General features: G+C 43.3%; 1 protein-coding gene across 4 annotated transcripts in view; it reads left to right on the forward strand.

Moving 5' to 3' along the window:
• Positions 1-6,385: 6,385 nt before the first annotated feature.
• RIPOR2 (RHO family interacting cell polarization regulator 2) overlaps positions 6,386-27,832 on the forward strand; it is a 217,509-nt gene continuing 196,062 nt past the window's right edge. For all 4 annotated transcript variants that reach the window (XM_042237463.2, XM_042237466.2, XM_042237468.2 and 1 more), the window contains exon 1: positions 6,386-6,516. In XM_042237463.2, the coding sequence (XP_042093397.1) occupies positions 6,441-6,516 (76 nt within the window). In that variant the 5' untranslated portion in view covers positions 6,386-6,440. The remainder of the gene's footprint in view (positions 6,517-27,832) is intronic.

Raw genomic sequence — 27,832 nt, forward strand, 5'->3', positions numbered from 1 at the left:
AAAAACAAAAACAAAACAAACAAAAAAAAAACATTGCTGAAAACCCCAGATATCCCAAGGTGTCTTTGTAATGGCTTGTGAATGTGGAAAGAGCCCTGACCCATGGAGCAGAACAGCTGAGTATGAATATAGCCTCAAGAACCAAGTGGTTTTTTGCCACTAACAAGACACCTATCCCCTTTGAGTCTCTGCTTCTTCCGTGAATTGAAAGAGTAGGGCAATGATTATTGAGATTGCTCCAGCTCTAGGATTCTAGAAGATCTGACTCTATGGTTTCTTAAGGTAAAAGCAGAGAAGCTGCTCTTGAATCATGGACTTTTCACCGCCTAACCCCGTCATGTGACAAGGCTGGGAAGGGTCCAAATCCAATGACATTAAGATCAAAGAAGAGTTTCATTTTCTAAAACTAAATATAATGAGGAAGTATCTGCATCTTGAGTCTCCCCAGAGGAAGCCACCAGAAAGGTCACACAGGTCACTGCTCTAACATTTTTCTTCTGCCTAAATCGAGGCTGCTTGGGCTGATGGAGTCAGAAGGGAAAATGGACCTTGTTCTTGTCCACGTAAAGGCAACGCAGCTCCACTGACGTCACTCAGGCACCACTTGCATAATAAATTATTTTCCAACTTAAAATATCTGGGCCCTTGATCACAGAAGAAAACAAGTCTCTTCCACGCGACCTCACAGTATTTGTAAATGTCAAGGGCTCTTGGGACAGACACTGCATAGCTCAATTAACAAGCTCACACCCAGCATCCCTCACAGTTTTTCTTGTATCTGTTTCTTTGGGCATCATCTGAGTCTCTGTCTTCTGAAGCTTAAATTCAGTGAACGGATACTTTCTCTCTTGTGTGCCCAAGTAGTGAGTGCTTCAAATTGGACCCTGGATGTCACCTCCGGAATGGCTCCTTTCTTTCTCTCCTCCAGTAAATCAATCATCAACTCTATTGGTTTAACATCTTCATTACGCATCCCTTCTTCTCCACTTCTGTGGGAGTAGTTAGTGTGAAAGTAAGTAAGGAAAGTGGATTTATCCTGAGATAAAGTACATTACTAAAGGGGCTTATGTGGTGGCAGTATACGGTCAGACCTGCATTTTCAGAAGTTGACTCTGGCTTTAATGAGCATGTGGGTTGGGGTGGGTAGCAAAAAGTGGAACAGGAAGACACTGATGAGGGGGTGTCAAGGCAGCTCATGTGACAGGATGATGGTCTGGGCCAGCATGGTGGCTGTGAGCACAGCTAGAGGGAAGATCTGGGAGGGGGCAAGGAGGTGGATTCCCTCGGATCAGCCATTGGTTTGAATGTGGGCAGGAGGCTTAGGACACTAAGAAGATCGCCTATACCTCTGATGGGGGCAATGGCTGGGAGGTGGGCTGCTCACTGAGACAGGAAATGCTGCAGAGGAGTAGTTTGAGAGTGAGGAAGGGGGCCGGGGAGAGGGCAGGGACGGGCTGTGTCTGCCAGGAAGAGAGCAGATAGAATGCAGGCACTGCTTGCTCTTTCATCGTCCAACTCACAACTGTCTGTCTCTCCTCCACAAAAACCAGCCTCAAAAAATGTCCTAGCTTTAAAAACTCCTGTGAAATCTGACCTCAGCAGCAGTGGCAAGAACACTGAACTGAGATTGGGGGTGAGGTGCGTTAAGACTTGGCCCGAATCCATCAACCTGCTGTGCAAACTTGGATGTGTCCCCAGACCTCTCTGAGCCTCGGTTTCATTGTCTCTAAAGTGAGTCTTTTGAATGTGAGGTTGTCTAGGCTAGTTCTCTAATAGCTGTCAGATGTTCTAATTCATTATCATTCAGGAATTGCCTTTGCCAAGGCTGCACGGGACATCTTTCAAACACAGAATGGTATTGCCAAATTTAAAATATGTAGAGCATAGTACATAGTTACACTGCAGTTTTTTTTTTTAATTGCTTAATTTGAGTTAATATAGCTTGTGGTTAGGCACAGAGCCAGGCTACCTGAATTCAAATCTCATCTCAGTCACCTGCTGCTGTGTGAGCCCTGCAAATTAGTAAACTTCTCGCTGCCCCAGTTTCACCATCTGTAAAATGGGTACAGGATTATGGTGACAGTGATCTGAAATTAATATCTGTAAAATATTGTATCAGATAATTGCTATTTGGAGTAACTACCCTTTAGCCTTCATTCATTTATCTATAACATGGGATTAGTAAAACTGCTCATTAATAAGAATATAGGGGGAATTAAATAAAATAACACAGCCACCTGAAGCATGCAACCCAAAGCCTGTTTCTTGGTAAGTACCCCGTCAGTGCAGGTAGATAGACAGCCCGATAGCAATAACTAGAACTCGGTTCTCAATTGCTTTCCAGTTTCCAAAAAATAAATAAAACCATATGTCCCTTTTGGGTATGTTTGTGACAGGAGAGAAGTAAATCAGGTGCTGTGCTGTCATTTCCTCCTGGTGTTTAATAAGCTTTTATTTTAAAATAATACCAAGTTTTCCTTAATGGCTTTCTTTAAAAGGAGCACAATGTGCCTTGGCTTAGAAATTTCCATTCTCCACTGAGTAATTGAAGGTCTGCTTCTCCCCAGGACAGTTTTAATGCAGAACTAGAAATGCTGGGGCTCTTTCTCCTGAACATAACACTTAGCTTCCATTTATTGAAAATAAGTTGAAGGAAAAAGGTAGCAGCAAGGATCACATAATTATGCTTTTCTCCATATTCTTTTTAACATATTGCTCCTAGCAGACTCTGATTCTGCCATGAAATTCTGCAACTTATGAAAATTTAATAGCACCAAAAGCCCAGAGAAGAGTAAAAATTGATATTCTACACTTCACACAAATGCAAATGTCGCTTGGGAGAATTACCCTCCACAGACCATTTACTCCCGGGCGTTTATGAGTCTGTACAAGATAAAAGAACAGATAAAGCTCGAAGAGTCAGGGGAGGGAACCATATGGTGTGAGCCAGGGGTCTGCAACATTGCCAATCTGACCAGAAAGAAGGATGACAAGAGATGGAGGCGAGGCTTCTATTTCTAGTTTCACCCCCACCTCCAAGTCTCACCATGATGGTAAAGAGTAAACTGCCAAAGTTTGTATTTCAATTCACTAGAGATGAGGAAATGCAAAGTTTTCAGCTGCCTCTCAGACCCGATGGTACTTTCCGCCCCCTCTGGTCCACTGTTCCCCTCATCTGCTGTCGTAAATTATGTACATTGGAAAAGCACTGACTAATGCAGCAGAAGTTTGGGAGCTGTGTGGACTAATGAGGAGGAAAGGAGATCTGATCCTGATTGCAAAAAGAAAGGGTTGGGGGTGCTTCGTTTTGTATTGCATTCTCCACATTCAAGTTCACTGTGGACACAGACGCGCAGGAGGCAAATGGTGAAAGAGAGTGACAGAAGGGAGTGTGACCGCAACACCCTAACGGCCTCCCCAAGTTTCCCCTCGTCTCTAATTTGCCTAGCTGGCAGCTACCTGATTTGATTTACGGTAAGTGACGTGAAGAGCAGAAAATTGTGTTGCAACCAGCAGCTGTGCAAGTCAAGAACAAACAGAACTGTTAGACTAGCTGTCCTAGGTCTCAGACAAACGGCTCTCTTGTGCTGGGTGTATCACAGGGAGTTATGTCCAGTTGGCAAGAGTCAGTAAAACTTCCACAGGCTTGGTCCTCGTCTTGGTGTCTACCTTCCCCCGCCTCAGAAAATGAAGCTTAGAATGTAGACAAATCGGTGAGGACTCAGGTCCAGTGGCGATTTGTCTGGATCGGCAAGGCCCAGCGTGACCCACAATTGCCAAGTCACTACATTTGGTAGAAAGGTTTAGGTCATGGTCCCTCACACTAAGAAAGATCACCTGGAAATGGACTCAAGGAATCTTCTAGAAGCTGGACAAGGCAAAGAAACTGTCCTCTTCTAGAGCCCCAAGAAGATATGCAATCTTGTGGACATCTCAATCTTAGTCCTGTTGGACGCCTTTCAGACTTCAGCCTTGAGAACTATAAGAAAACAAGTTTGTGTTGTTTTATGCCAAGAAACGTGGTAGTTTTAGTGAGGCTTCCCAGGTGGCTCTGTGGTAAAGAATCCATTTGCCAATGCAGGATATGTGGGTTCGATTCCTGCGTTGGGAAGATCCCCTGGAGAATGAAATGGCAACCCACTCCAATATTCTTGCCTGGAGAATTCCATGGACAGAGGAGCCTGGTGGGCTACAGTCTATGGGTCACAAAAATGTTAAACATGACTTAGGAACTAAACAACAGCAATTAGTTATAGAAGCAATAGGGAATTAAACCCAGGAGTCCTGATAGAATATATCCGAGACCACTTCCTTTTGCAGGTAAGGCAAGGGAGACCCAGGGAATTTGCTAACTTTCACAAACTTGTATGGCTAGTGACCAATAGCCTGTCATGACACGGAGCAATTCCTCGAAGCTAAACCTAAAGTTCTTTGCTTGTATTAATTCACTAAATCGTCAGCATGACTCTAAGGTTGCAGTTCTTTATAGCCCCATTTTACAGATGAGGAAACTGAGGTACAGTGAGGTTAAAGCCATGATGCTACTAAGCAGGCTACTAAGAGTCTGCGCCCAGGCAGTGTGGCTCTGGAACGTATTCCCTTCACCACCAGACATAATGCTGGTTGGACAAGGAGCAGTCCCATAGTCTGCTGCTGCTGCTGCTGCTAAGTCACTTCAGTCGTGTCCAACTCTGTGCGACCCCAGAGATGGCAGCCCACCAGGCTCCCCCATCCCTGGGATTCACCAGGCAAGAACACTGGAGTGGGTTGCCATTTCCTTCTCCAATGCATGAAAGTGAAAAGTCAAAGTGAAGTTGCTCAGTCGTGTCTGACTCTTTGCGACCCCATGGACTGCAGCCTACCAGGCTCCTCTGTCCATGGGATTTTCCCGGCAAGAGTACTGGATTGGGGTGAGTTAGCTTACCTTCATCTCATTTCATCTTGACAACCCAATAGGGTATGCAGGTTATTTCTATTTTAAGATGAAGGAAATAAGGCCCAGGGACTAAAAGCACACCTCTGGTTTGCAGTGATCATGACCCAGCCCCCTCCACGCCTCACCCCTCCCCCAGCAGTTTTGCCTCAGTGGCACCAGGAGGGACACATAGACAGAGGGCAGAGTTTCTGACTTCAGCAGGCTTATGGGTCATCTTGGGCTAAATTTGGTAACTTGAATATCACTTTTTCCAGCCCTGACCTTCTAGCAAGACTATTGCTGAGGCTTTGATCAATAACTGCTGTCTGGAGCAATCTGACATCACATACTGAAGAGCTTGAACAGAGTAAGCGATCAATCATAGACAGCGCTTCCCCTGCCAGGCGCAGCACCCAGGGGTCACAAATTGAGGCTGTTATTATAGCCAATATAATGCATTTCGTTAGACTGTGTGTTTATTTGGTGTGGCTTGAGTATGGGCTGGTGGAGGTTTGGGGAGGCAGGCTCAAGCTGCCCCAGCCATGTCTCGGTGCCACCAGTTTCCCAGGCAGACCACTGCAGGCTCAGGAGAGGAACACACAGTCTCTGCCACCAAGAAGCTGATGCACTGTTTAGACATGCACCTTAAGACAAACCAGCAAACAAACAAAAGTCCTAACACATACGCGCCTTCCAGGCATGATGAGCAGAGAGGCACAGGTGCGTAGGGGCTAGCCCCATCAGTGTGGGTGCAGGAGAGCTTCCCAGGAAAATGAGATTTTGAAGCATGAATGGGTGGGTGAGGAGGGAGTGTGGTTTCAGGTGGAGACAAAAGTGTGGGCAATGGGATGGATGAGAAAGTTCAAATGAGCATTTTGAGGATACTGAATGTAGCAGGTCAGGGAGCATAAAGGATTCATGTGGGCACAGTGAAGTCCTGATGTTGGTTACCACTGAAACTTCATTTACTCAACAGGTACTTATTGTTCGCAAACTCTGCCAGGCACTAGCCTAGGTACTAGAGACCCAGGAGCAAATAGATCAGGTGCCTGAAAAGTCTCCTGCCTGACTGGGGCTCCAGTCACCCTGGCCCGTGTCCTGTCAGCTAAGCTCAGATCTTCAATCCTGCCTGCAGAGAGGGATCCCCATTTCAGGCCATTCTTCCTGCAGATAGATACACCTGCCCTCCCCCAGCCTCTGACGTGGAGCAGACACAGGAGCCCTGCGATCTCAGCGCGAATAAATTACCGGCCCATCATCTTCATGCATAAAACATGGTACAGGAGGCCGGAGCCGGGCACCCCAGCGCAGCAGCTGCCTTCGGGCCAGTCGGGAGTTAAGGGAAGGGAAGAAAAAAGGCAAGTTACAAGATAAAAGAAGTCAACGGAAGCCTCGGATATAAAAAAGAAGAAGAGGGCTCAAAAAAAAAATTTTTTTTTTGTATGTCTGGCCTTGACTTCCTGTATCGCTGCGAGCACTTTTGTTCTCCAGCCATGAAGAGGTGTTAGACCCTCGCTTTGGGACCATGGTGTTACCGTCACGACTACACTGGATCAGAAACAGGCCATGGAGGGACCGGATCCGGAGGCGGCAGCTCAACCGTGAGTGTCCGGATGCTGCCCCCTCCCCTCTCCTCCCTACCATCCCCCTCCGCAGCTTCCTCAACACACGCATTTGGGCCCCTCCTGCTACTAGGCTCCAAGCATCCCCCTACACCTACTCCTTCATGTCCTGTGCCTCCTCTCCCAATGGCCTTTTCTTAGTTTTCACCCACTCCTCTCTGTTCCTGTGTCCCTCCAACAGCTCTGTCCTAATGAGAGGTAACTAAACATGCCTTGTTTCAAGTAACAAGTGAGGGCCTCTTTTCTATATTTCTTCACCTTTATAGAAAATGCAAATATTAATACCAATCAAGGGGTTGTGTGGGTCAGAATTTTTGTTTTTTACAGTAGGGGGAAAATGCAATGTCTGAATCAAACAGGTATCAGTGGTGTACTTAGAAGGCATGGAACTCAGGGATCAGCGAGACACATTTCCTTTAAGGACCCAATCATGTTTCTTAAATGATCAAACTCATACTAAGATCTCCTTTGAGTTAGAGGAACCCTAACCAAAAGCAAGATTTAATTTAATTCATTGATTTATTATTTATTAAACTATACTTGACTTACAGTATTGTGTTTCAGTGGTACAGCTTTAGATTCTTTTCCATCATAGGTTATTACAAGATATTGAATGTAATTCCCTGTGCTATACAGTAGGTCCTTGTTGTTTATTTTATATATAGTGGTATGTATCTATTAATCCCATACTCCTAATTTATCCCTCTCCTTCCTTCTCCCTTTTAGTAATCCTAAATTTGTTTTCCATATCTCTGAGTCTGTTTCTCTTTTGTAAATAAGTTAATTTGTATTATTTTCTTAGATTGCACATATAAGTGATACCATATAATATTTGTCTTTGTCTGGCTTACTTCACTTAATGTGACAATCTCTTATGTCCGTCCATGGACAATGTTTAAACATTCTTTTTTTATGACTGAATAATATTGTGTGTACAACATCTTCTTTTCCATTCATATGTTGATGGGCATTTAGGTTGCTTCCATGTCTTGGCTGTTATAAATAGTGCTGCTGTGAACTTTGGGGTACATGTGTCTTTTCAAATTAAAGTTTTCGTCTTTCTGGATATATGCTCAAGAGTGGAATTGCTGGATCATATGGTAGCTCTATCTTAGTTTTTTCAAGAAGCATCTGTACTGTTTTCTGTAGTGACTGTACCAGTTTACATTCCCACCCATAGTGTGGGAGGGTTCCCTTTTCTCCTCTCCAGCATTTAATATTTGTAGACTTTTTGATGGTGGCCATTCTGACTGGTGTGAGGTAATCAAAAGGGAGAGTGTAGTATTGAAGTAATCTGAGAAAGAGAAAGCACTCTAAGGACGTATGTGTCAAAACCACTATCCATCAATAAGTAACAAATTGGTATATGTCTGTTGCTGGAAAGGTGTATTTAACTCAGATGTCAGCAAATTCAAATGGTTAGAGGGGCCTTGTTGCTAAGGTAAATGAGTGAAAGAGCTATTGTCATGGTGATGAGGAATAGCTCATTCTCTTCTTATCTCTGCTGTGAGGAAATAGTGAAACCACAGTGATAAATTATAGTTGCCACTTGGCCTCAGTCTGAGGAGGCAATAAGGCATGGTGGAGACTGTGGTACATGGGAAAGACTCATCTAGGAGGGCACCCACCATTCAGTGCCGTCAGATTACTTGCATAAGGAAAGGGGGGAGTCTGACAGGTTGTCAGATTTCCCTTTTTTTTTTTTTTTCAAGAAAAGCAAAAGAAAAGTACTATTTTCTAAGTGAAAGCTCTCAAGTATAAACATTGGAAGTTAATTCTATAATTTGCAAATATAGCCAATAGTATGCTCTAATGCAAAATGTGACAGGTGTGGGCCACCAATCCCTGGTTTAAGCTCTGGGTGTTGTTCTCATTAAAGGCCCATCACATAGTGTATTTAAGCCTAGTTATACGTTGGCGATCCTTTCTTATGTGTTAAAAGCCCCTGGAAAAGACAGTTAAATTATGATGAATGAGTGGTTTAGGAACGCAAATAAAGACCGTCTACTAGCTTATGTCAAGAAGGCAATGGCACCCCACTCCAGTACTCTTGCCTGGAAAATCCATGGATGGAGGAGCCTGGTAGGCTGCAGTCCATGGGGTCGCAAAGAGTCGGACACGACTGAGCGACTTCACTTTCACTTTTCACTTTCATGCATTGGAGAAGGAAATGGCAACCCACTCCAGTGTTCTTGCCTGGAGAATCCCAGGGATGGGGAGCCTGGTGGGCTGCCGTCTCTGGGGTCGCACAGAGTTGGACACGACTGAAGCGACTTAGCAGCAGCAGCACTAGATTATGAAGGCAAGCTGGGCTGGTTGGATTCTAAATGGCACCTGGATACAAGGAATTGCACCCACAAAATCTTTCTTTAACATAATTGAAGAAGCTAATTTTTTCAGAGTCTTCACCTTATTCATGTGCTTCTTTCAGTTGCACCTACCTTGATTTTATTTATTTATTTAAATTTATTCCTTAATTGGGGGGAACACTCTATAGTATTGTGTTGGTTTCTGCCATACAACAACGCAATTCAGCCATAATTATACATATATCACCTCCCTCCTGAGCCTCCCTCCCTCTCACCATATCACCCTTCCAGGTCATCACAGAGCACGAAACAGGGCTCCCTATATTATATAGCAACTTCTCACCAGCTATCTGCTTTACACAAGGTAGTGTATATATGTCGATGCTACTTTCTCTATTCGTCCCACTCTCTCCTTCCTCCACTATATCTGCATCTGCTTGATTTTAAATTCCAGTTTTTGTGGTCCCTTCGATTAAAAGGACATCTTTGCTGTGGGATGTGCCACCGAAAAAGGATGGAGTGTGATCTGCATTGTTACATACTGACCCAGGTGTCAGCCTTCCCTCTAAAAACAAGAACTTGGGAGAACGGCCTGTTTCATTATACTGATTCACTTAAATTATGAAACTAACATCTGGGTACTGTGATACGATGTCTGCATGGATTTAATATGAAACAATGATGTGTTAATAAATGTTTAATCCAAGCTTGACATTCAGCAGGCTGGTTTTGACTTCTTTGGCCTATGTGTCAGAGGGAGGAGGGATTCTGACCTGATGTATTAGTGTCAGAGTGAGTTAGAAATAGCAGCAGGATCCAGCTCAGGGAACCCTCGAGCATGTCTGAAGGCAGAGAATTAGAGGCCATGGAAAGGGAGAAAGAGTGGAGACAGTGAAGAAGGAAGGAACAATGGAAAAGCCTTCACTGCAAACACCAGCCTGCAAGGCTCATCCTGGGTGTTTATCAGTTGCTAGGATCTGTGTTGGATAATTTTTTGGTCCTCTTTTTCTGAGGCCTTTCTTACAAGTTAGCATCCTCTCTAACTTGGTGACCCTAGGAGACCCTAGCATTGTTGCCCCTTGGGGTTATTCTGTCATTGAGAAAAAAAAAAAAAACAGCAAATAACTCTTTTTTCCTTAAATACAACAAGCAACCTTGAATGGCAGTAAGAGGTACACATGGTACAACTCACCCCTTTCATGCCTGTGCAGACATTGCTAATCAACCACAACTTTCTCTGTCTTTTTTTTTTTCCCAAGGAGGCTATGCCCAGTCTTAGAATCCTTTCCAATATAATGCTGCTATTTGTAATCAGTTAGACTTGCCACAACAGTTGAAATGTGAATTTGTTTTTTCTACTGCTTCACAACAAATTACCACAAGCTTATTGTCTGAAAACAACATACATTTATTATCTCACAGTTTCCATGAGTCAGGAGATTGGTTATGAATTAGCTGGGTCTTTTCCTCAGGGTCTCCCAATGCTGCAGTCAGGGTGTTAGCCAAGATCACGCTCTCTTCTGAGACTCCAGGTCTTCCTCTGAGTTCAGTGGTTGTTTGCAGAATTCAGTTCCCTATGGTTTTAGGACTGAGGGATGAGCAAAACCTCATCCATTGTTCCCTAAAGGCTACCCACTATTCCCTGCCACAGGGCCCTCTCCACAACTTGGCAGTTCTGTTTCCTCAAGGCCAACTAGAGAGTGTCTGTTGCTGTCTGTAATCTTGTCGTCAAAGGGATCGTCTGATTAGGCCAGGCCCACCCAGGGCAAAATCAACTGATCTGGGACCTTAATTACATGTGTAAATTTTTAAATCTTTGCCATATACTGAAACCTAATCATGGAAGTAAAACTTCATCATATTCACAAGCCTTGCCCACACTCCACATAAGGAAATTATACAGAGCATGTACACCAGGGGCAGGAATCATGGGACCATATTAGAATTCTGCTTACTACAAAACCATTTGTCATCCTTGCAATAGAACTTTGATTTTGAGCTTCTGGAAAACTTTGTTTTTCTTTTTCACTTTTTACTCTGTAAATTTTTCAGATGTTCAGGAAAGTAGAGAAAATAATATAATGAATCTCATCATCTAATTTAACAGTTATTAAAAAGCAGAGACATTACTTTGCTAACAAATGTCTGTCTAGCCAAGGCCATGGTTTTTCCTGTGGTCATGTATGGATGTGAGAGTTGGACTGTGAAGAAAGCTGAGTGCCGAAGAATCGATGCTTTTGAACTGTGGTGTTGGAGAAGACTCTTGAGAGTCCCTTGGACTGCAAGGAGATCCAACCAGTCCATTCTGAAGGAGATCAGCCTTGGGTGTTCTTTGGAAGGAATGATGCTAAAGCTGAAACTCCAGTACTTTGGCCACCTCATGTGGACAGTTGACTCATTGGAAAAGACTCTGATGGTGGGAGGGATTGGGGGCAGGAGGAGAAGGGGACGACCGAGGATGAGATGGCTGGATGGCATCACTGACTCGATGGACGTGAGTCTGAGTGAACTCCAGGAGTTGGTGATGGACAGGGAGGCCTGGCGTGATGCGATTCATGGGGTCGCAAAGAATCGGACATGACTGAGCGACTGAACTGAACTGAACTGAACATTTTGCCACATTTGCTTCATCTGTTTTCCTGTTGAAGTAGTTTAAAATAAATTTCAGGCATTATGACATCTCAACTCAATATTTTAGTAAGAGCATCTCTAAAAACTAAGGACCTTTTTCTATTTAATTGCCTAATAAAATGAATGATGATTCCCTAATATGATTTAATACATAGTTTGTATTCACATCTCCCAGGTAGAATACAATTCTTATTGTGCTCCCCTAAAGCCTGTAACCCTTAGCAAAACTTGTGGCACCTAGCGTTCTTGAAAATGTTTGAATTCAGTTAAACCTATGTTCACATTAAAGCAGTGACCTCCAAAGACCAATTTTCCCCTAGTGCCTCTCACTTCTTCTTTTCACTGCCAGAGTCTGTAATGAGATATTTACATGATTTACAGTCTATAATTGTGCGGGGTGGAAAATAATGAAACCAATGTATGAGCGGTAATGTCCTTCTTAGGGATAGTTGAATTTTAAAAGAAGCCATGAATTAAATCAATTGTCTAAAGAAAATAATAAAAATAAAAGATACCAGCAGAGAAAGCCCCAAATATGTGATGGTGGACAGTTATCTTGAGGAGGTGCTTATCTGACATCCTGAAAACCTTATCAAGCTGCTTACCTGAGCCGTCCCCAGGTACAAAGGGGTCTAGATAGAGCAAAGCAGGCACCCAGCTTTCTGAATGATGACAGTGTCAGCTCAGGGTCTGGCCATGAGGAGTGGGCACAGATAAGAATGACCCTGACTTGCCTTGAGTCTGCTAAAGTTGAGGGATGGTGAAAGGAGAGAAAACCTGGAAAGTGTATAAACATTGATAACAGGGAGGTCACATCCCTCTTCTGCATCTTAGCTATTGTGGGCAAGTCCCTCTACTTCTCCGAATGTCCACTTCCTTAAGTCCAAAATGGTTGTTATAATGACACCAACCTTGCAATGTTATTGGGGAAATTAAAAGACATAAAATATGTCAAGCGCCTAGCACAGTGCTTGACACATGGCAGCAGCAGCTCTTCGGGGTCTGAGAGACTGGTAGTGGGGACATTTGGGACAGGGCGAAGGGGCTGCCATGGCCCCCACACTCTGGTCTGGAGGGAAATGCCATGCTGGAGAAGGCAGCCCCCCTCTTCCTCAGCTCCTAACATCACACCACTTTACCCCCTTATCTGGCCAGCTCGCACCATGCGAGGCAGGAGGCAACTCAGTCCTGCCAGGGGAAAACCACTCTGGCTCCTGGGGGTGCAACTAACTCCTGATCTGGGAAGCCAGGGTGTTTCCCACCCACGGTGTATCCCCAGGTAGTTTGCAGTACAAGTAAACGCATCCAGGTGGCACAGGCCAAGGGGAACTGATTGCTTTCCCCGCGTCTGGGGAGAGCGTGGATGGAGGAGACTACAGGTGATGCCCTCTGCGAGCCCAGGGGAAAGAATGGAGACGAGCTCTGTTGTCCCTGAAAGGACAACAGTGACACAGCTGATAGACATTTGGGAGTCAGGAATGCTGCTGTCCCCAAGATCTCACTGGTCACTTCCTTCCCAGTGTTAATGTGACGTGGCTGTCTGGTTGTCTGGTTTGGTGCTTTTCCTGACTCAGTGTGGTGGTTTTCTTGATCATGATGGGGCAGGAAGGGGACCAGTAGGCAGCAGTCTGAGTTCCACAGACCTGTCACTGGACAGTGTGGGAGTGCAGGTGTGAGTTTGAAGGAGGGCTTTCCTAGACTGGTGGCTCTCCTACACTCGGAGGTAAGAAGAACCCAGCCAGTTATTCCTTATGCAGTGTGGCTGCGGAAGGCAATCTGGTTCACAGGAAGGTCTTGGAGTCTTCTAAATACCTGTGTCACCAGATGAAACGGAGGCCACGGTTGGTGCTGGGCAGGCCCCAGGGGGCCCAGTGGATGGAGCAGTATGCAGGGCACCTTTCCCAGCCAGCTGCCTCCACGCAGGGCTGCCCACTTGGCAGATGACTAGTGCTTGCCAAAGACCCAGCATCGGCTTACAGAGCAGTCTGGCTGACTATCGGCTTTCCTGGCTCACCTGTTATCTGGGGAGGGTCGGCAGATGTGTTGCCGGGCTAGAACGACTCTCACATTTCTCCCCAGGGCTCCTCATCCTCAGGAATTTTCACCAGCTTGGGGAAGCCATATGGCTGCGGATTGAGCTTTTCAGCCTGGATACAGACACCCAAACATCCTAAACCAGAGAAGAAGCCATATTGTTGCCTTTCCTGATTTGTTTGCCCTTGTTCTGACACCATTAGACAACAGTGTTGCCCAAATGTCCAGTTCGTTGTGGTGCTGTTGCTGATTCAAGGTGGTCTTCTCAATTCTTTTTTTAAAAATTGAAGTATAGTTGATTTACAAAATTGGATTAGTTTCTGGTGTCCAGCAGAGTGATTCAGTTACACATGTATGTGTGTGTGTGTATATATATACATGTGTATGGATATGAGAGTTGGACTGAAAAGAAAGCTGAGTGCTGAAGAATTGATGCTTTTGAACTGTGGTGTTGGAGAAGACTCTTGAGAGTCCCTTGGACTGCAAGGAGATCCAACCAGTCCATCCTAAAGGAAATCAGTCCTGAATACTCATTGGAAGGACTGATTCTAAAGCTGAAACTCCAATACTTTGGCCACCTGATGCAAAGAACTGACTCCTTGGAAAAGACCCTGATGCTGGGAAAGATTGAAGGCAGGAGGAGAAGGGGACGACAGAGGATGAGATGTCTGGATGGTATCACCAGCTCAATGGATATGAGTTTGAGCAAGCTCCAAGAGTTGGTGATGGACAGGGAGGCCTGGTGTCCTCCACCCCCTGCAGTCCATGGGGTTGCAAAGAGTTGGACACGACTGAGTGACTGAACTGAACTGAACGTGTGTGTGTGTGTGTGTGTGTGTATTTCATATTCTTTTCCATTATAGCTTATTATGAGATGTTGAATATAGTTCTCTGTGTTATACAGTAGGAACTTATCTTATACATAGTTTGTATCTGCTGATCTCAGACTCCTAGTTTATCCCCCGGGCACCCCCCGCTTTCCCCTTTAATAACCGTAAGTTTGTTTTCTGTCTGAGTCTATTTCTGTTTTGTACATTCGTTTGCATCATTTTTTTAGATTCCACATATAGTGATTTCGTATAATATTTGTCTTTCTCCTTTTGGCTTACTTCACTCAGTATGTTAATCTCAAGGCCCATCCATGTTGCTGCAAATGGCATTATTTAGTTCTTTTTTGTGGCTAATATTTCACTGTATACATGCACCACATCTCCTTTACCCATTCATCTGTCAGTATGCATTTAGGTTTCTCCCATGTCTTGGCTATTGTAGATAGTGCTGCTATGAACATCGGGGTGCATGTGTCCTTTGGAATTAGAGCTCCCTTTGGATGCATGTCCAGGAGTGGGATCACTGAATCATATGGTAGCTCTGTTTTAAGTTTTTAAAGGAACTGTCAGACTGTTTTCCATGGTGGTTCTGTCCTGTCTTACACCCCATGAGTTCCTTTCTTGATTTCTGTTTCCTTGAAAGCCATAAATTTAAAGACTTGGGAAGAGGTGAGCAAGGGGTCACCCCAAGTATTAAAAAAAGCAAATAAAGAAGGCTTCAAGAACATTGCTATAATCCACAGATCACATATTATCCTAGGTTTCAGTCTGCATGCACGCTACATATTCAGCCGCTCAGTTGTGTCTGACTCTTTGTGACCCCATTGACTGTAGTTCCCAGCCAGGCTCCTCTGTCCATGGGATTTCCCAGGCAAGAATACTAGAGTGAGTTGCCATTTCCTCCTCCAAGGGATCTTCCCAACCCAGGGATTGAACCAAAGTCTCCTGCATTGGCAGCAGATTCCTTACCACTGAGCCACGAGGAAAGCCCAGTTTTCAGTCTAGCCACCTCATAAAGTTGCCCATGAATAGCCTCAGCCCAGACAGCAGGTAGGCCAGCTCCCCAGGGTCTGAGTTTCTCCCCAGTTCCACATCCTGTTTACCAGCTGTTCTGCCAGGTACTGAGAATTTGGCTGTATTTTGTTGTAGGGCCTAGTATTCATACTGGTGTAAGAATTAGCTGCTGCCGCTGCTAAGTCACTTCAGTCATGTCCGACTCTGTGCAACCCCATAGACGGCAGCCCACTGTCCCTGGGATTCTCCAGGCTAGAACACTGGAGTGGGTTGCCATTTCCTTCTCCAATGCATGAAAGTGAAAAGTGAAAGTGAAGAATTAGCTACACCGCTTCAAACATGACTTTACCTATTTTCTCATCATCCAGATGATTAGTTATTTCTATGGGAGCCTTACCCTCGTCCTTCCTGCCTGAACAGCTGAGTCTGGAGTGCCACTGCCAAATGCCCCGTTCCAGCTTATACTGTCAAGGAAAGAAAGGACTGGAAACCTGAGAACAAAAGATACTCTGAATAATTCAAAGGGGTTCTGTTGATTGAGAAAGTGCTCTTTTTGTATGTACATTGACCTGGACAGATATTTTAGCTGTCTCCAGCCAAGGATGGACAAAAGAGAGAATGTGGAGGAAAAAAGGAAGGCGAGGAAGAAGAAACAAATTTGAATACAACTAACCAAAATTTAAAAATGGAAACAGCAGTGGGATTAGAGGACTCAGAGCTTGGTGCTGGGTCTTAAAGCCTTTCATCCTCAGATTGGTTGTTGGTGGAGAGATCTAAAGAGACCCTAAGTTAATCACTGGAATAACATCTTGGACTTTGGTTGGAAGCAGAAAATTACCCAAATTGCAAGCTTTCTCCATAGCATTAAGCCAGTGTATTAGGATGGGGTAGGGGAGGTGGGGGAAGAGTCTTAGGGGATAGAAACCATCTTAGCCTAAAAACAAGCCTCTGTGTGAGTACCAGTTTTTCTATATCAAGATCCAAGACATTGTTTAACTGTGTAGGAATATGTCTGTATGTTTGGGTACACACACAGACCCCAGTTGTAAAGACATGAGGACTGTGGACTAGCTCTAAAGAATAAATGTCTTTAGTTTGTTTTGATCTGATACAAAACTATTACGTCTTTGTTGTATAATAACCACACAATACAGAAAAAAAACATAAGAGGGCTTCCCTGGTGGCTCAGTGGTAAAGAATCTGCCTGCCAACGCAGGGGGCCTGGATTTGATCCCTTGTCCAGGAAGTTTCCACATACCGTGGGACACAACTAATGAAGCCCAAGTGCCCAGAGCTTGTGCTCTGCAACAAGAGAAATCACTGCAACCAGCAGCCCACTCACTGCAACGAAGAGTAGCCCCCGCTCACTGCAACGAGAGAAAGCCTGGGTGCAGCACCGAAGACCCAGCACAGCCATAATTCAGTAAATCTTTTTTAAAAAGGAGAAAAAAAAACCACATAAGAGAGCAGGGGAAAGTCATCTAGAATTCCCAGCCCCCTCATCGTACAGCACAGTGCTTCCATTTCTTTTTCTAAAATATGATCAATATGTTATTTTCATCGGCTCCGTTCTGCAACTTGCTTGTTTCATTTAACAACATAACTTGAGTACTTTTCTGACAGTCAGTATCCATAAATAATCTTTAGACTGGATCAATACAGTCAAATTCAAATGGAGGCCTGCAGAGTTTGGGTATTTTGAATATATCTGATCTGATTCACTGAAATATACCTTAAAAATTATTATAATTATAAAAGTGGATTGAATTGGATGGGGACCGAACAGTCCACTTAATTTTCACATAACCTGGTTGTATCTGACTTTCTAGCCATGCTGTGTTGCTCTGTCTGTACTCAGATGATAATGTGGAGTGTTTAAAAGATCAGGGTAATCACAAGTGGGTTTATGTATCTACTTTCAGAAAACTATCCCTACACACTCTATGAAGAGTAAATCTTTTCATCCCCCACCACATGAAGGGTGATTTGAACACAAGTCCAACCATTCCTTATCCCATCACAGGTTGGTACCTGGTTTGCAAGATACTAGGATGCCCTTGTGCTTACGGCTTGGTAGATTAGCATGGATCTTCATCATACAATGTAATGAAAAGAGGCATCTTAAACCAGAGCCTCCCCCAAAAAAGAGTTAGGCAAGATCAAGAAAAACAGAGTCTGGGATATTTGCTAACCATCTGAATTGCTGCTGCCCAGAGCTTTGTTTCCTGAGGTTTTTGTATGAATAGAGTCAAATTAATCCAATTCTTAAGTGTTCAAGCAAGTGACAAAAGGCCATAAAGGACTTACTTGCTAATATTGTGTTAATGGGAGGATAGCAAATACATGCAAATGAGCCTGCAAATAATCTCAAGAGATTCCCCCCTGTGGACCAAGAGGAAGCTTTACTTCTGTCAGGATGGTTCAAAGGGAGAGAAAAGATGCTTCTTTGAGCTGTCAGAAACTATGAAAGCAATTTTGTGGGCCTGAAAGCACCCTCTAAGTGGTGCAGATGATGAAGGAATGTGTTAGATGTATTTTTAAATGGTTTCCAAGATTTCATAAGCACAATTTTTACATACAGAAGGTTGAAAGAATTATAGTGGGGCTATCCAAATAACTACCACTTAGATTCTACCACTAATATTTTACTATACTTGCTTATCTTATATCTATCCATACATCTGTCCCTCTATCAGTCCATCAATAAATCTTATTTTCAGTGCTTTCAGGGAATTTCCTGACTGTCCAGTGGTTAGGTTTCCATGCTTTCATTGGTTCGGACGTGTGTTCAACCTGTGGTTAGGAAACTAAGATCCCACAAGCCCTGTAGCACAGCCAAAAATTAAAAACAAACAAACAAATGCTTTCAAAGTTAGTTATAGACATCCACATACTTCACCCTAAATACTTTATATATATATATATGTCATTTAATCTTTGTTAATGGTTCTTTTTTAAAAAATTAATCAAGTTTTTTGAGGTTTAATTTACATCCATTTTTTAGTGTATAGTCTTGGGCTTCCTAGGTGACACTAGTGGTTAAGAACCCACCTGCTAATGCAGGCTAGATATAAGAGATGCCAGTTTGATCCCTGCGTCAGGAAGATCCCCTATAGGAGGGCACAGCCACCCACTCCAGTATTCTTGCCTGGAGAATCCCATGGGCAGAGGAGCCTGGTGGACTGCAGTCCATGAGACAGCACAGAGTCAGACACAACTGAAGCAACTTAGCACGCACACATGTGTGAATCTTGATAAACATGTATAGTTGTATAACTACCACAACAATCATGATATGAAAAGTTCCACAACCTCAAACATTCCCTCATGCTCCTTTGTAGTAAACCAAGCCTTCATCAACCAGTGGTCTGCTTTCTGTTCTTATAGTTTTATCTTTTTCAGAATGTTTTCTACATGGAATCTATAGCCGTAGCCTTCTGAGTCTGGCCTCTTTCATTTAGCAAATACATTCAAGATTCATCCGTGTTGTTGCCTGCACATTTGTGCGTCTTCACTGCAAAGGAGGATCTATTATTGGGTATACTCTTATAAGGTATAATCATCTGCAGGTGGTAAAGTCTCTGATCCCCAAAAAGCCTGGGCAAACAGTGATTACCACAGTGGACAAGCCCTCAGGTCTCCATGGTCCTCCTGGCTCTGTTCCCATCTCCAGAAGCTCTAGACAAATTAGGGACAAGGAACCTCTCTGGAGTCCTGATGCGCTTTGTCTGTGCCCTGGGAGTATTAGTGGGAACTACTCAGGGATACTTTATTTACCCTTTAAATTATCATCAGTAAATGATTCTGGTTCAGAAGGTATCAACCCTACCTTTTTTCCTGTGACACTGTATGTGATTGCAGAAACAAGTCAGGGATTGTTTTTCCCAATATGAGACCTAAATCCAGGCTGACATAGAGGAGCAGAGGCAAGGAGGGGCAAGAGAACCAGAACGGGAGAGAGGGAAGCTCATTCTCTATGGAGGCCCTACTGGCCTTGACAAGCTCACACAGTTGCAGAGGAGTCAGGAGTCCTGCTGGGGCTGAAGAGCTCTGACTGGCCCATTCTTTCTCCCTCCATTTTCTTTCCCTAATGTGAGTTAAAATTCTGTGTTTCACCTTTAAAATAATAACATCCCACACACAGAAGGAAAAGAGTGAAAGAACCCATTGATTTCTTCAGGAAATCATGCAGTTTAGCTTTAGGCTTTTAGTCTAACTTTTAACTGAGCAGCCCACGCATCGTTGTCATTCTCTCAAAGGACTAGACATCAGCTTCCTGCTATCTCCTCCACAGCTAAAATGAAGTTGCCTGGTTTTAAGATGAGCAGCATAATCTTCAGGGAGAGACTACATTTTTTTTTTCACCCTTACCCCTAATGCGGTCTCCATTTCTGTATCATCTTGAGATGGTGATGTGGAGGGCGGATGTGAGTGTCCGCACCAAGGGCATGGGATTTGTTTTCAGGTCTCGCCTCTCATCATCTGGGAGACATCAGTCAGACTACTCACCCTCTCTGTGCAGTCAATATTCTTTCTTTTTTCACCTAGCCAGAAGTTTGCACTTGGTTTTTTGTGCACCCCTTCTTACAACACCTCTTCCGGGGTAACTGCTTCCAGGATTCTCCTGCCTCAGGTTGTGTTAGGAAATGATGACCCCTCGGTCCCTAGACACAACCGAAGTCTCACCTTTCCTCTTCCTACATCAAACCAAACTCTCTTCTCCCCGTCACTCCTCACTTATCAGCACTGTGCCAGGCACTCTATGAGTCATTCTTTCATCTGATCCTCATTCCAGCCTTTGAGGTGGGTCCTTGTATCCGCTTAGCAGGTGAGGACTTTGAGGCTCAGAGAAGTTAAAGGACTGAGTGGCAGAACAGAGCCAAGATTCAAAGTCATTTCTGTACAGGTCCAAAGCGGTTTTCATGACAAGAATCTTTACCTCCAGGACTCAATCCCAAATCAGCTCTCAATCTAGTTGTTTTTCCAGCTTCCTGCACTGTCTATTCAGAAACATCCATCTTACCATGCCTCCCCACATCTCAAAATGTGGGCCCAGCTTTAAAGCACACAGCTCTGGGAGTCTCCTGAAGGTGGATTGCAGGGCTGCTGATGTCTGACTGCAGTCAGAGAGGTCTCTGCTGTCTGCTGGAAACACTATCTTCCCATGCTGTGCCAAATGTAGAGGTGATTGAGAAATATACGGAGGGGAAACACCGACCAAATGTTAAAGTCTATGAAATATCTACCCTGAGTCCCTGGATTCTTCTGTAGGCCAGACATGGGTGGTGAGGACCACTCAGAAAGAAACCTGAACACCCAGTCCCTTTGGGCTCAGAGCTAGTGCTAGTCTTGGCCCAACAGTGCCCCCTGTCTTCTCCAAAAGCAAGTGAAAGCCAACCCCCCTAGCCTCCCCTCCACAACTGGAAGCTCCGCTGCCTCTGGGGCCCCAGCCCTGTTTAGAGACCTCTTGACCCAGGGAACATGCCTCTTCCCACCTGTTTAGTGAATTACCCATCCTGGTGGTGGCTTCTGACCACTGCGCCTTCCCAGGTGGCACTTTGAAGCATAGAACAGAGCAGAGCGAGACCCCAAATCGCACCAGGTTGTGGTGACCAGCACTCAAGGGCCCCTTTCCTCCCTAGCAGAAACTGTTCCCACGCTCACAGGAAAATGGCCTTTTCCATATACTCAGAAGGGGCTCTGCTCCTAGTCTGCCACTTGTGACATGGCCACCGCGAGCCTCAGTCAGGTCAGTTCAGTCATTCAGTCGTGTCCAACTCTGCGACCCCATGGACTGCAGCATGCCAGGCTTCCCTGTCCAACTCCCAGAGCTTGCTCAGACTCATGTCCATCGAGTCAGTGATGCCCTCCAACCATCTCATCCTCTTTCGTCCCCTTCTCCTCCTGCCTTCAATCTTTTCCAGCATCAGGGTCTTTTCCAATAAGTCAGTTCTTCGCATCAAGTGGCCAAAGTATTGGAGTTTCAGCTTCAGCATCAGGCCTTCCAATGACTATTCAGGACTGATTTCCTTTAGGATGGACTGGTTGGATCTCCTTTCAGTCCAAAGGACTCTCAAGAGTCTTCTCCAACACCACAGTTCAAAATCATCAATTCTTCAGTGCTCAGCTTTATTTATAGTGTTTCTTTATATTTTTTATATTTCTTTATATTCCTCTGTTTACTCTCTCTAAAATTGTCAAGGTCTTTCACTTAAGACAGCTATAATCTACACTATACCAAGGGTCACCAAGTCAAAGAAATTGCTGGGGAGGGGACTTGGTTGTCCAATGGCTAGGACTTTGAGATCCCATTCCTGGGGCCCAGGTTCAAAGTTCAATCCCTGGTCAGGGGACTTCATCCCATAAGTCTCAATTAAGAGTTCACATGTACATGTCACAGCTGAAACATCCCACATGCCACAGTGAAGAAGTTGCTGGGGAATTCATCTTCTAAATTCATACAAACGGTTTCTTTAAAAGTATACATTGATTTTTTTTTCCCTTTTAAAAATGGACAGTAAAAAGAGAAATTTACAGAGATTCAAAATAGAGTAACAAAATTCATGTCTCCAGAAATTCTGAGGCTTCTTGTTTTTCAGGAGAAACAAGAAGGATTTATAATTAGTGTTGCCATTGTTTGCATATTGATCTTCCAAAGTGCTCTAAAAGAGCAATCTCTTCAATCTACCCTTCAGTCCTTTATTTTTATCTGCTAAGCGAAGGTCGACTTTAGCTTATCTTTATGTGAATTTCATAAATATGAACCTGTGAGACTTGAAATAATGGAACTCAGCTCTCATTCAACTTGTGGTGAAATGCACACCCATATAAATGTCTAATAAAAGTGCAGTAACAGCCAAATACAAGCAATGGAAGCAACTTCCCTCTCTTCCGCACACAATAGCCCTTGATTAACCATACAGCACTAGGAAATTAAAAAAAAAAACCCTTATGTAGCACTTTATACTTTTGTTTACCTTTAACTTTACCTATACATAGCATTCATTTATAAAACTGTCTTTCTGAACACAGTCCTTTCAAAAATGGCTCACCCGTGACTCAGAAGAACCAAGTCTTTGTAACTCTTAATCCCAGGCAATTTCTTCAGTTTCTTTCGTTCATGAATATGCTTAGAATTTGGCTTCAAAATACCTTGAGATAAAGGACAAAGAAAACATCACTTAGAGTCAGAAAGAAGCTCATCAGTACATCCCAGTCTTCCCATTCAAGCCCAAGTTGCAGTCGTCCATGGCTCTGATTCTTGACTTCTAGTAAAATCTGCTTCTTACTCTTCTTGAGCAAAAGTGACTCACTGGAGGGCCTGTGTGGGGGAGTGATGGCTCCTTAAAGTCCAAAATCCAAGTTTCGAAAGCCATGTTGAAATATTCATATTCATCACATCATAGAGAGTGTATCTTTTTAAACCCTGTGTGCATTTTCTTTAGACAAACATGTGGTCTTCTTAATTCCAGCAACTACGTTTTATTTTAATCAATTATATTCTGAAAACAGTAAAAGGATAATTTCTTTGTCTTCAGAAATTCAGTGTAAATTCCAAAGACCTTTACATTTCCCTCCTTTTAAGCCACAAGTATTTCTAGGGTGGAAATGAGGGGAATAGAATGAGCTTTCGTTTTGTTTTCTGTAATGTTTTAGAAAGTGAAACTGAAGGTGCTCAATTGTGTCCAAGCCTTTATGACCCCGTGGACTGTAGCCTACCAGGTCCTTGGTCCATGGCATTATCCAGGCTTGAACACTGGAGTGGGTTGCCATTTCCTTCTCCAGCGGATCTTCCCAACCCAGGGATCGAACCCCGATCTCTCGCATATGTAGGCAGACTCCTTACTGTCTGAGCTACCAGGGAAGCCAGTGTCCTCCCCCAGCTCTGGCCTCCCAGACCACTGTTGTTCAATTGGAAGTTTTTATATAAACCCAAGGTATTATTTCCAAATAGCAGAAAATTTAAACACCATTACTCTAGCGGTAAAGAACCTGCCCGCCAATGCAGGAGATGTAAGAGAGGTTAGTTTGATCCTGGGTCAGGAAAACCCCCTGGAGGAGGGCACGGCAATCCACTCCAGTATTCTTGCCTGGAGAATCCCATGGACAGAGGAGCCTGGTGAGCTATGGGTCGCAAAGAGTTGGACACGACTGAAGCGACTTACCACACATGCCATTTTTAAAAAATTCTTTGTCTAAAAGAACCAAACCATTAAATAAGTAGAAACTTTTAAATGATCCATTTCCCCTCTGACTATATCTTCGATCAGATTCTTAGAACTCCCACCACCCATGTGAGCGCCAGAACCTGTGGGTGGGGACATGAGGCAGAGAGGGCCTTCCCATGCCAGTTCAGTGGAGAGTCAGACACACACCTCTACCCTCCCTGTCCACTCCCTTCCTCCCCCCACCTCTGCCTTCTCTTTTTATTGGTTCTTCTTCCTTCATTATGATCACATGTCTCATCACTCACCTAATGATATTTAACCCAGAGTCACAGACTTGGTCTCCAAGGATGTTGTAAACCTAAAAAGGATAGAAACTTCACTTTTCAAATATGCAGCTAGAAGCTCAGAAAATAGCTTTCCATGTCCTAGAGGGACATTGTGATGGGTCAGGCCACTCCAGGGCACAGTACTGGAGACCTTCAACCATTCTTCCTCTCTCTGACTGCTCTGAAAATGAGTCTAGTGGACAGTGACACTCACATTTCCAAAATTATACTGAAGTTGGATTTTCTCTTTTTCCTGTCTTCAGGTGTCTTTGACAATTAGTGAATAGATCTCTAAAACTTAGAAATCTTATTTGGGCTGATCAAAGGTACAGTATTTGTGTTATATTAAAAAGGAATCTATTGCCCTTAAATTATGGATGATTAAACAAACTGTGGTACCTCTATACATGGAGACACTAATCAGCAATAGAAAAAAGGACAGATACATGCAACCACATGGATTATTCTCAAATGGATTACGTGAAAGAAGTCAGACTCCAAAGGCTACACACCGGATGATTCAGCTCACATGACATTCTGAGAAAAGCAAAATGATAAGGACAGAAAACAAATCTTTGGTTGCCAAGGGCTGGATGGATAGAGAGGTTGACTGCAAAGAGGTCTGAGGGAAAACTTTTTCTTATGATGGAACTCTTCTAAATCTTGATTGTGATGTGGGTTATACTACATCACATTTGTCAAAACTCATAGAACTATACACTAAAAAGGATGAATTTTATTCGATGTAACTTGTACCTTAAAAAGTATCTGTGCTATGCTGTGCTTAGTTGCTCAGTCGTGTCCAACTCTTTGTGACCCCATGGACTGTAGCCCGCCAGGCTTCTCAGTCCAGGGGGATTCTCTAGGCAAGAATACTGGAGTGGGTTGCCATACCCTCCTTTAGGTAAAAAGTATCTAATCTCATTAAATTTATGGATTTATTTCTATATAGTTATAGAGCATTTTAAAAAGTCTAATATGTAGGTCCTCTGGCCACCAACGTTCGTTATAAATCAATTATTTGATTCAAAGAATTGAGGAATGCAGGGCTGTTTCATATAGTAAGATAGATTTCTGTCTGGTCCCTTACCAACTCATGCTATAGACGAACTCTCCAGCCAACTGCTAGGACTCTTCACAGTCTTGCCATATTTGCTACAAACCTTCTCCCATAACTTTCCACCTGATCCCTGTTATCAGGCAGGGCTGTGTCCCCTCAGCCTCTCTAACACCAGAGCTTATCCCTCCAATCAGGCCTTTTTCCATATAGTTGCCTGACCAGGAATGCTTTCCTTTTCCCCTCTCTCTTCCTCCTCTTCACCTTCCTTCACCATCAGTAAACACCCAGGAAATGAATACTATTCTAGGGACAAGGGAAACAAAGGATACACTTGATAAGCATCTTATCCCCAAAAAGCTCACAGGTCCAGGAAATAGGATTTATGCAACGTGGTTAAAATGTTTTGACAGAATGATTTGTGAATTTTATTTTATTTTATTTTTAGCTCTTCAGGGTTATCTAACTTTTTGACATTGAATACTTTCATAAGTAATTTTTGGTAATAAGGAAAAGCAGAAATTAAGGGCTTAATAAGTGGTTTGGACTAGAGGTGGTGAGACAACTTGACATTAGGATGTCAAAAATTAGAAACTGTCAGTATCAAGAAGGGAACTGGTGGGAGGAGATGTCCTGTGGAAACCTGTTACAAATGGCAGACACATCCATCTTAATCTATGCTGATGCTCTCATTCACATTAAGAATCAAGCCAGAATATCAGATTGATTCATTGGATAGCACAGGAGAAATTGACTTTTGGAGAAGCATAATTAATTGCAATGATCAGATCTTCAGTCAGTTCAGTTCAGTCTCTCAGTCGTGTTCAACTCTTTGTGACCCCATGGACTGCAGTACACCAGACTTAAAACACATCGCCTCTGTGTTTTGTTTCAAATTCAATTCAATTCTATTTTCATTCTTTAAGTCAGAATGAACTTTTTGGTTCAGAAAAAAAAAAATGTTCCTTCTTTTTTGCACAATTTCTACTAACACAGAAAAAGACATTTACTTTGGTGGTTTATTACTCAAAAAATAACAAGTCAGCACTACCCACAAGCAAATTTCAATACTAGCTTCTACTAGGATACATGGGCTTCCCAGGTGCGCCAGTGGTAAAGAAGCCCCTGCCGGTGCAGAAGACTCAAGTTTTATCCCTGGGTCCGGAAGATCCCCTGGAGAAGGGCACAGCAACCCACTCCAGTTTTTTTGCCTGGAGAATCCCATGGGCAGAGGAGCCTGGTGGGCTACACATCCAGGGTCAAAAAGAATTGGACACAATTAACGTGAGTCTGAGTGAACTCCGGAAGTTGGTGATGGACAGGGAGGCCTGGCGTGCTGCGATTCATGGGGTCGCAAAGAGTCGGACACGACTGAGCGACTGAACTGAACTGAACTGAACTGAACGTGACTTAGCGTGCACATACACACTGTGATACATATTATTGAAGATTGTTTGTAAAATTAAAAGGTGCAAAGGAGACATTAAAAATTCTGTAATCCACCATCTAGATATAACTATCATTAACATTTTGAAGTATATCTTCCTAGACTTTTGTTTATGTACATATTCGTGTGAAATAATTGGGATAATATTATGTATATAAGACTTTGGTAGTCTTCTTTGAATTAATATAGGATCATAAAAATGTTTCCATGATAATAAAAATTCCTCAAAAACTAGATTTTTCACATAGTAGCTATAATATTTCATCATACAAATATATCAAAACCTATTGACATTGCTTTCTAATTGTTCGCTAGAATTACTGTCTTTGTACAAATATTATCAACACTGGACTATTTTCATAGAAAAGATTTCTTTAAGTGTGATGCTGCTAAGTCGCTTCAGTTGTGTCCGACTCTGTGCGACCCCATGGACTGCAGCCTACCAGGCTCCTCCGTCCATGGGATTTTCCAGGCAAGAGTACTGGAGTGGGTTGCCATTGCCTTCTCCTGTGTTAAGTGTGATACTAGGGTATATATCAAAGACTATAACTATCTTTAAGGCTCTTGGTTGTCATTTAGTTGCTAAGTTGTATCCGACTCTTTTTGGACCCCACGGACTGTAGCCAGCCAGATTCCTCTGTCCATGGGATTTCCCAGGCAAGAATACTAGAGTGGGTTTCCATTCCTACTCCAGGAGATCTTCCTAATCCAGGGATGGAACCCAAGCCTCTTGTGTCTCTTGTATTGGCCAGTGGTTTCTTTACCGCCAAGCCACCTGGGAAGCCCAACGCTCCTGATACATATTGTCAAATCGACCTCCTTGAAAGTGGTAAGAATTTATCCTGAGAGTGTAACAACTTAACAACTTTGCTACCTATTAGAGTATTTGTGTTTAAAATAAACACATTGGTCAAAGGTGGTACAGTTTCAGCGTCAAAAAGAATGTCTCCTATTAGTTGAAATACATTAAATATACAACAATCTTAAGTTCTTAATGAAATGCACACAGGCATTTGCAACCTCTGAAGGTTTCTAGAACACTAATTTATTATCCTAAAAATAGTTTGAAAGAAGTAAACTACACATTTGTACTTTCTCCTCTGTATGAACTATACTTCAGTAAGTAAATAGATGATGAAGGAATCACAGCTAATGAATGTAGAAGAAATAACAGAATTTATAAAATTTTGAAATTCTTGTGAAATAATGGATAGAGACAATGATCATCAGTGACTGTGTAAACTATTAATGGGAAATTTGGGGGGAACCCACCAGTTGATTTTAACATCACAGCTAGCGATTATTAGTGCCTGGGCCTTTGATGAAAATAGGAAGCATACAGCATCACCTATGAGTAGTCTTACTGAAAAAAAAAAAAAAAAAACTGAATTGGCATCTAATCAAGATTTCATCTAATCTAGATCTTATAAACTACTAGTTTATTAGGCTACAAGGACTAGACGAACAAATTAAACCACA

The sequence above is a fragment of the Ovis aries genome, chromosome 20 (assembly GCF_016772045.2).
Source record: "Ovis aries strain OAR_USU_Benz2616 breed Rambouillet chromosome 20, ARS-UI_Ramb_v3.0, whole genome shotgun sequence".
NCBI classification, from domain to species: domain Eukaryota; kingdom Metazoa; phylum Chordata; class Mammalia; order Artiodactyla; family Bovidae; genus Ovis; species Ovis aries.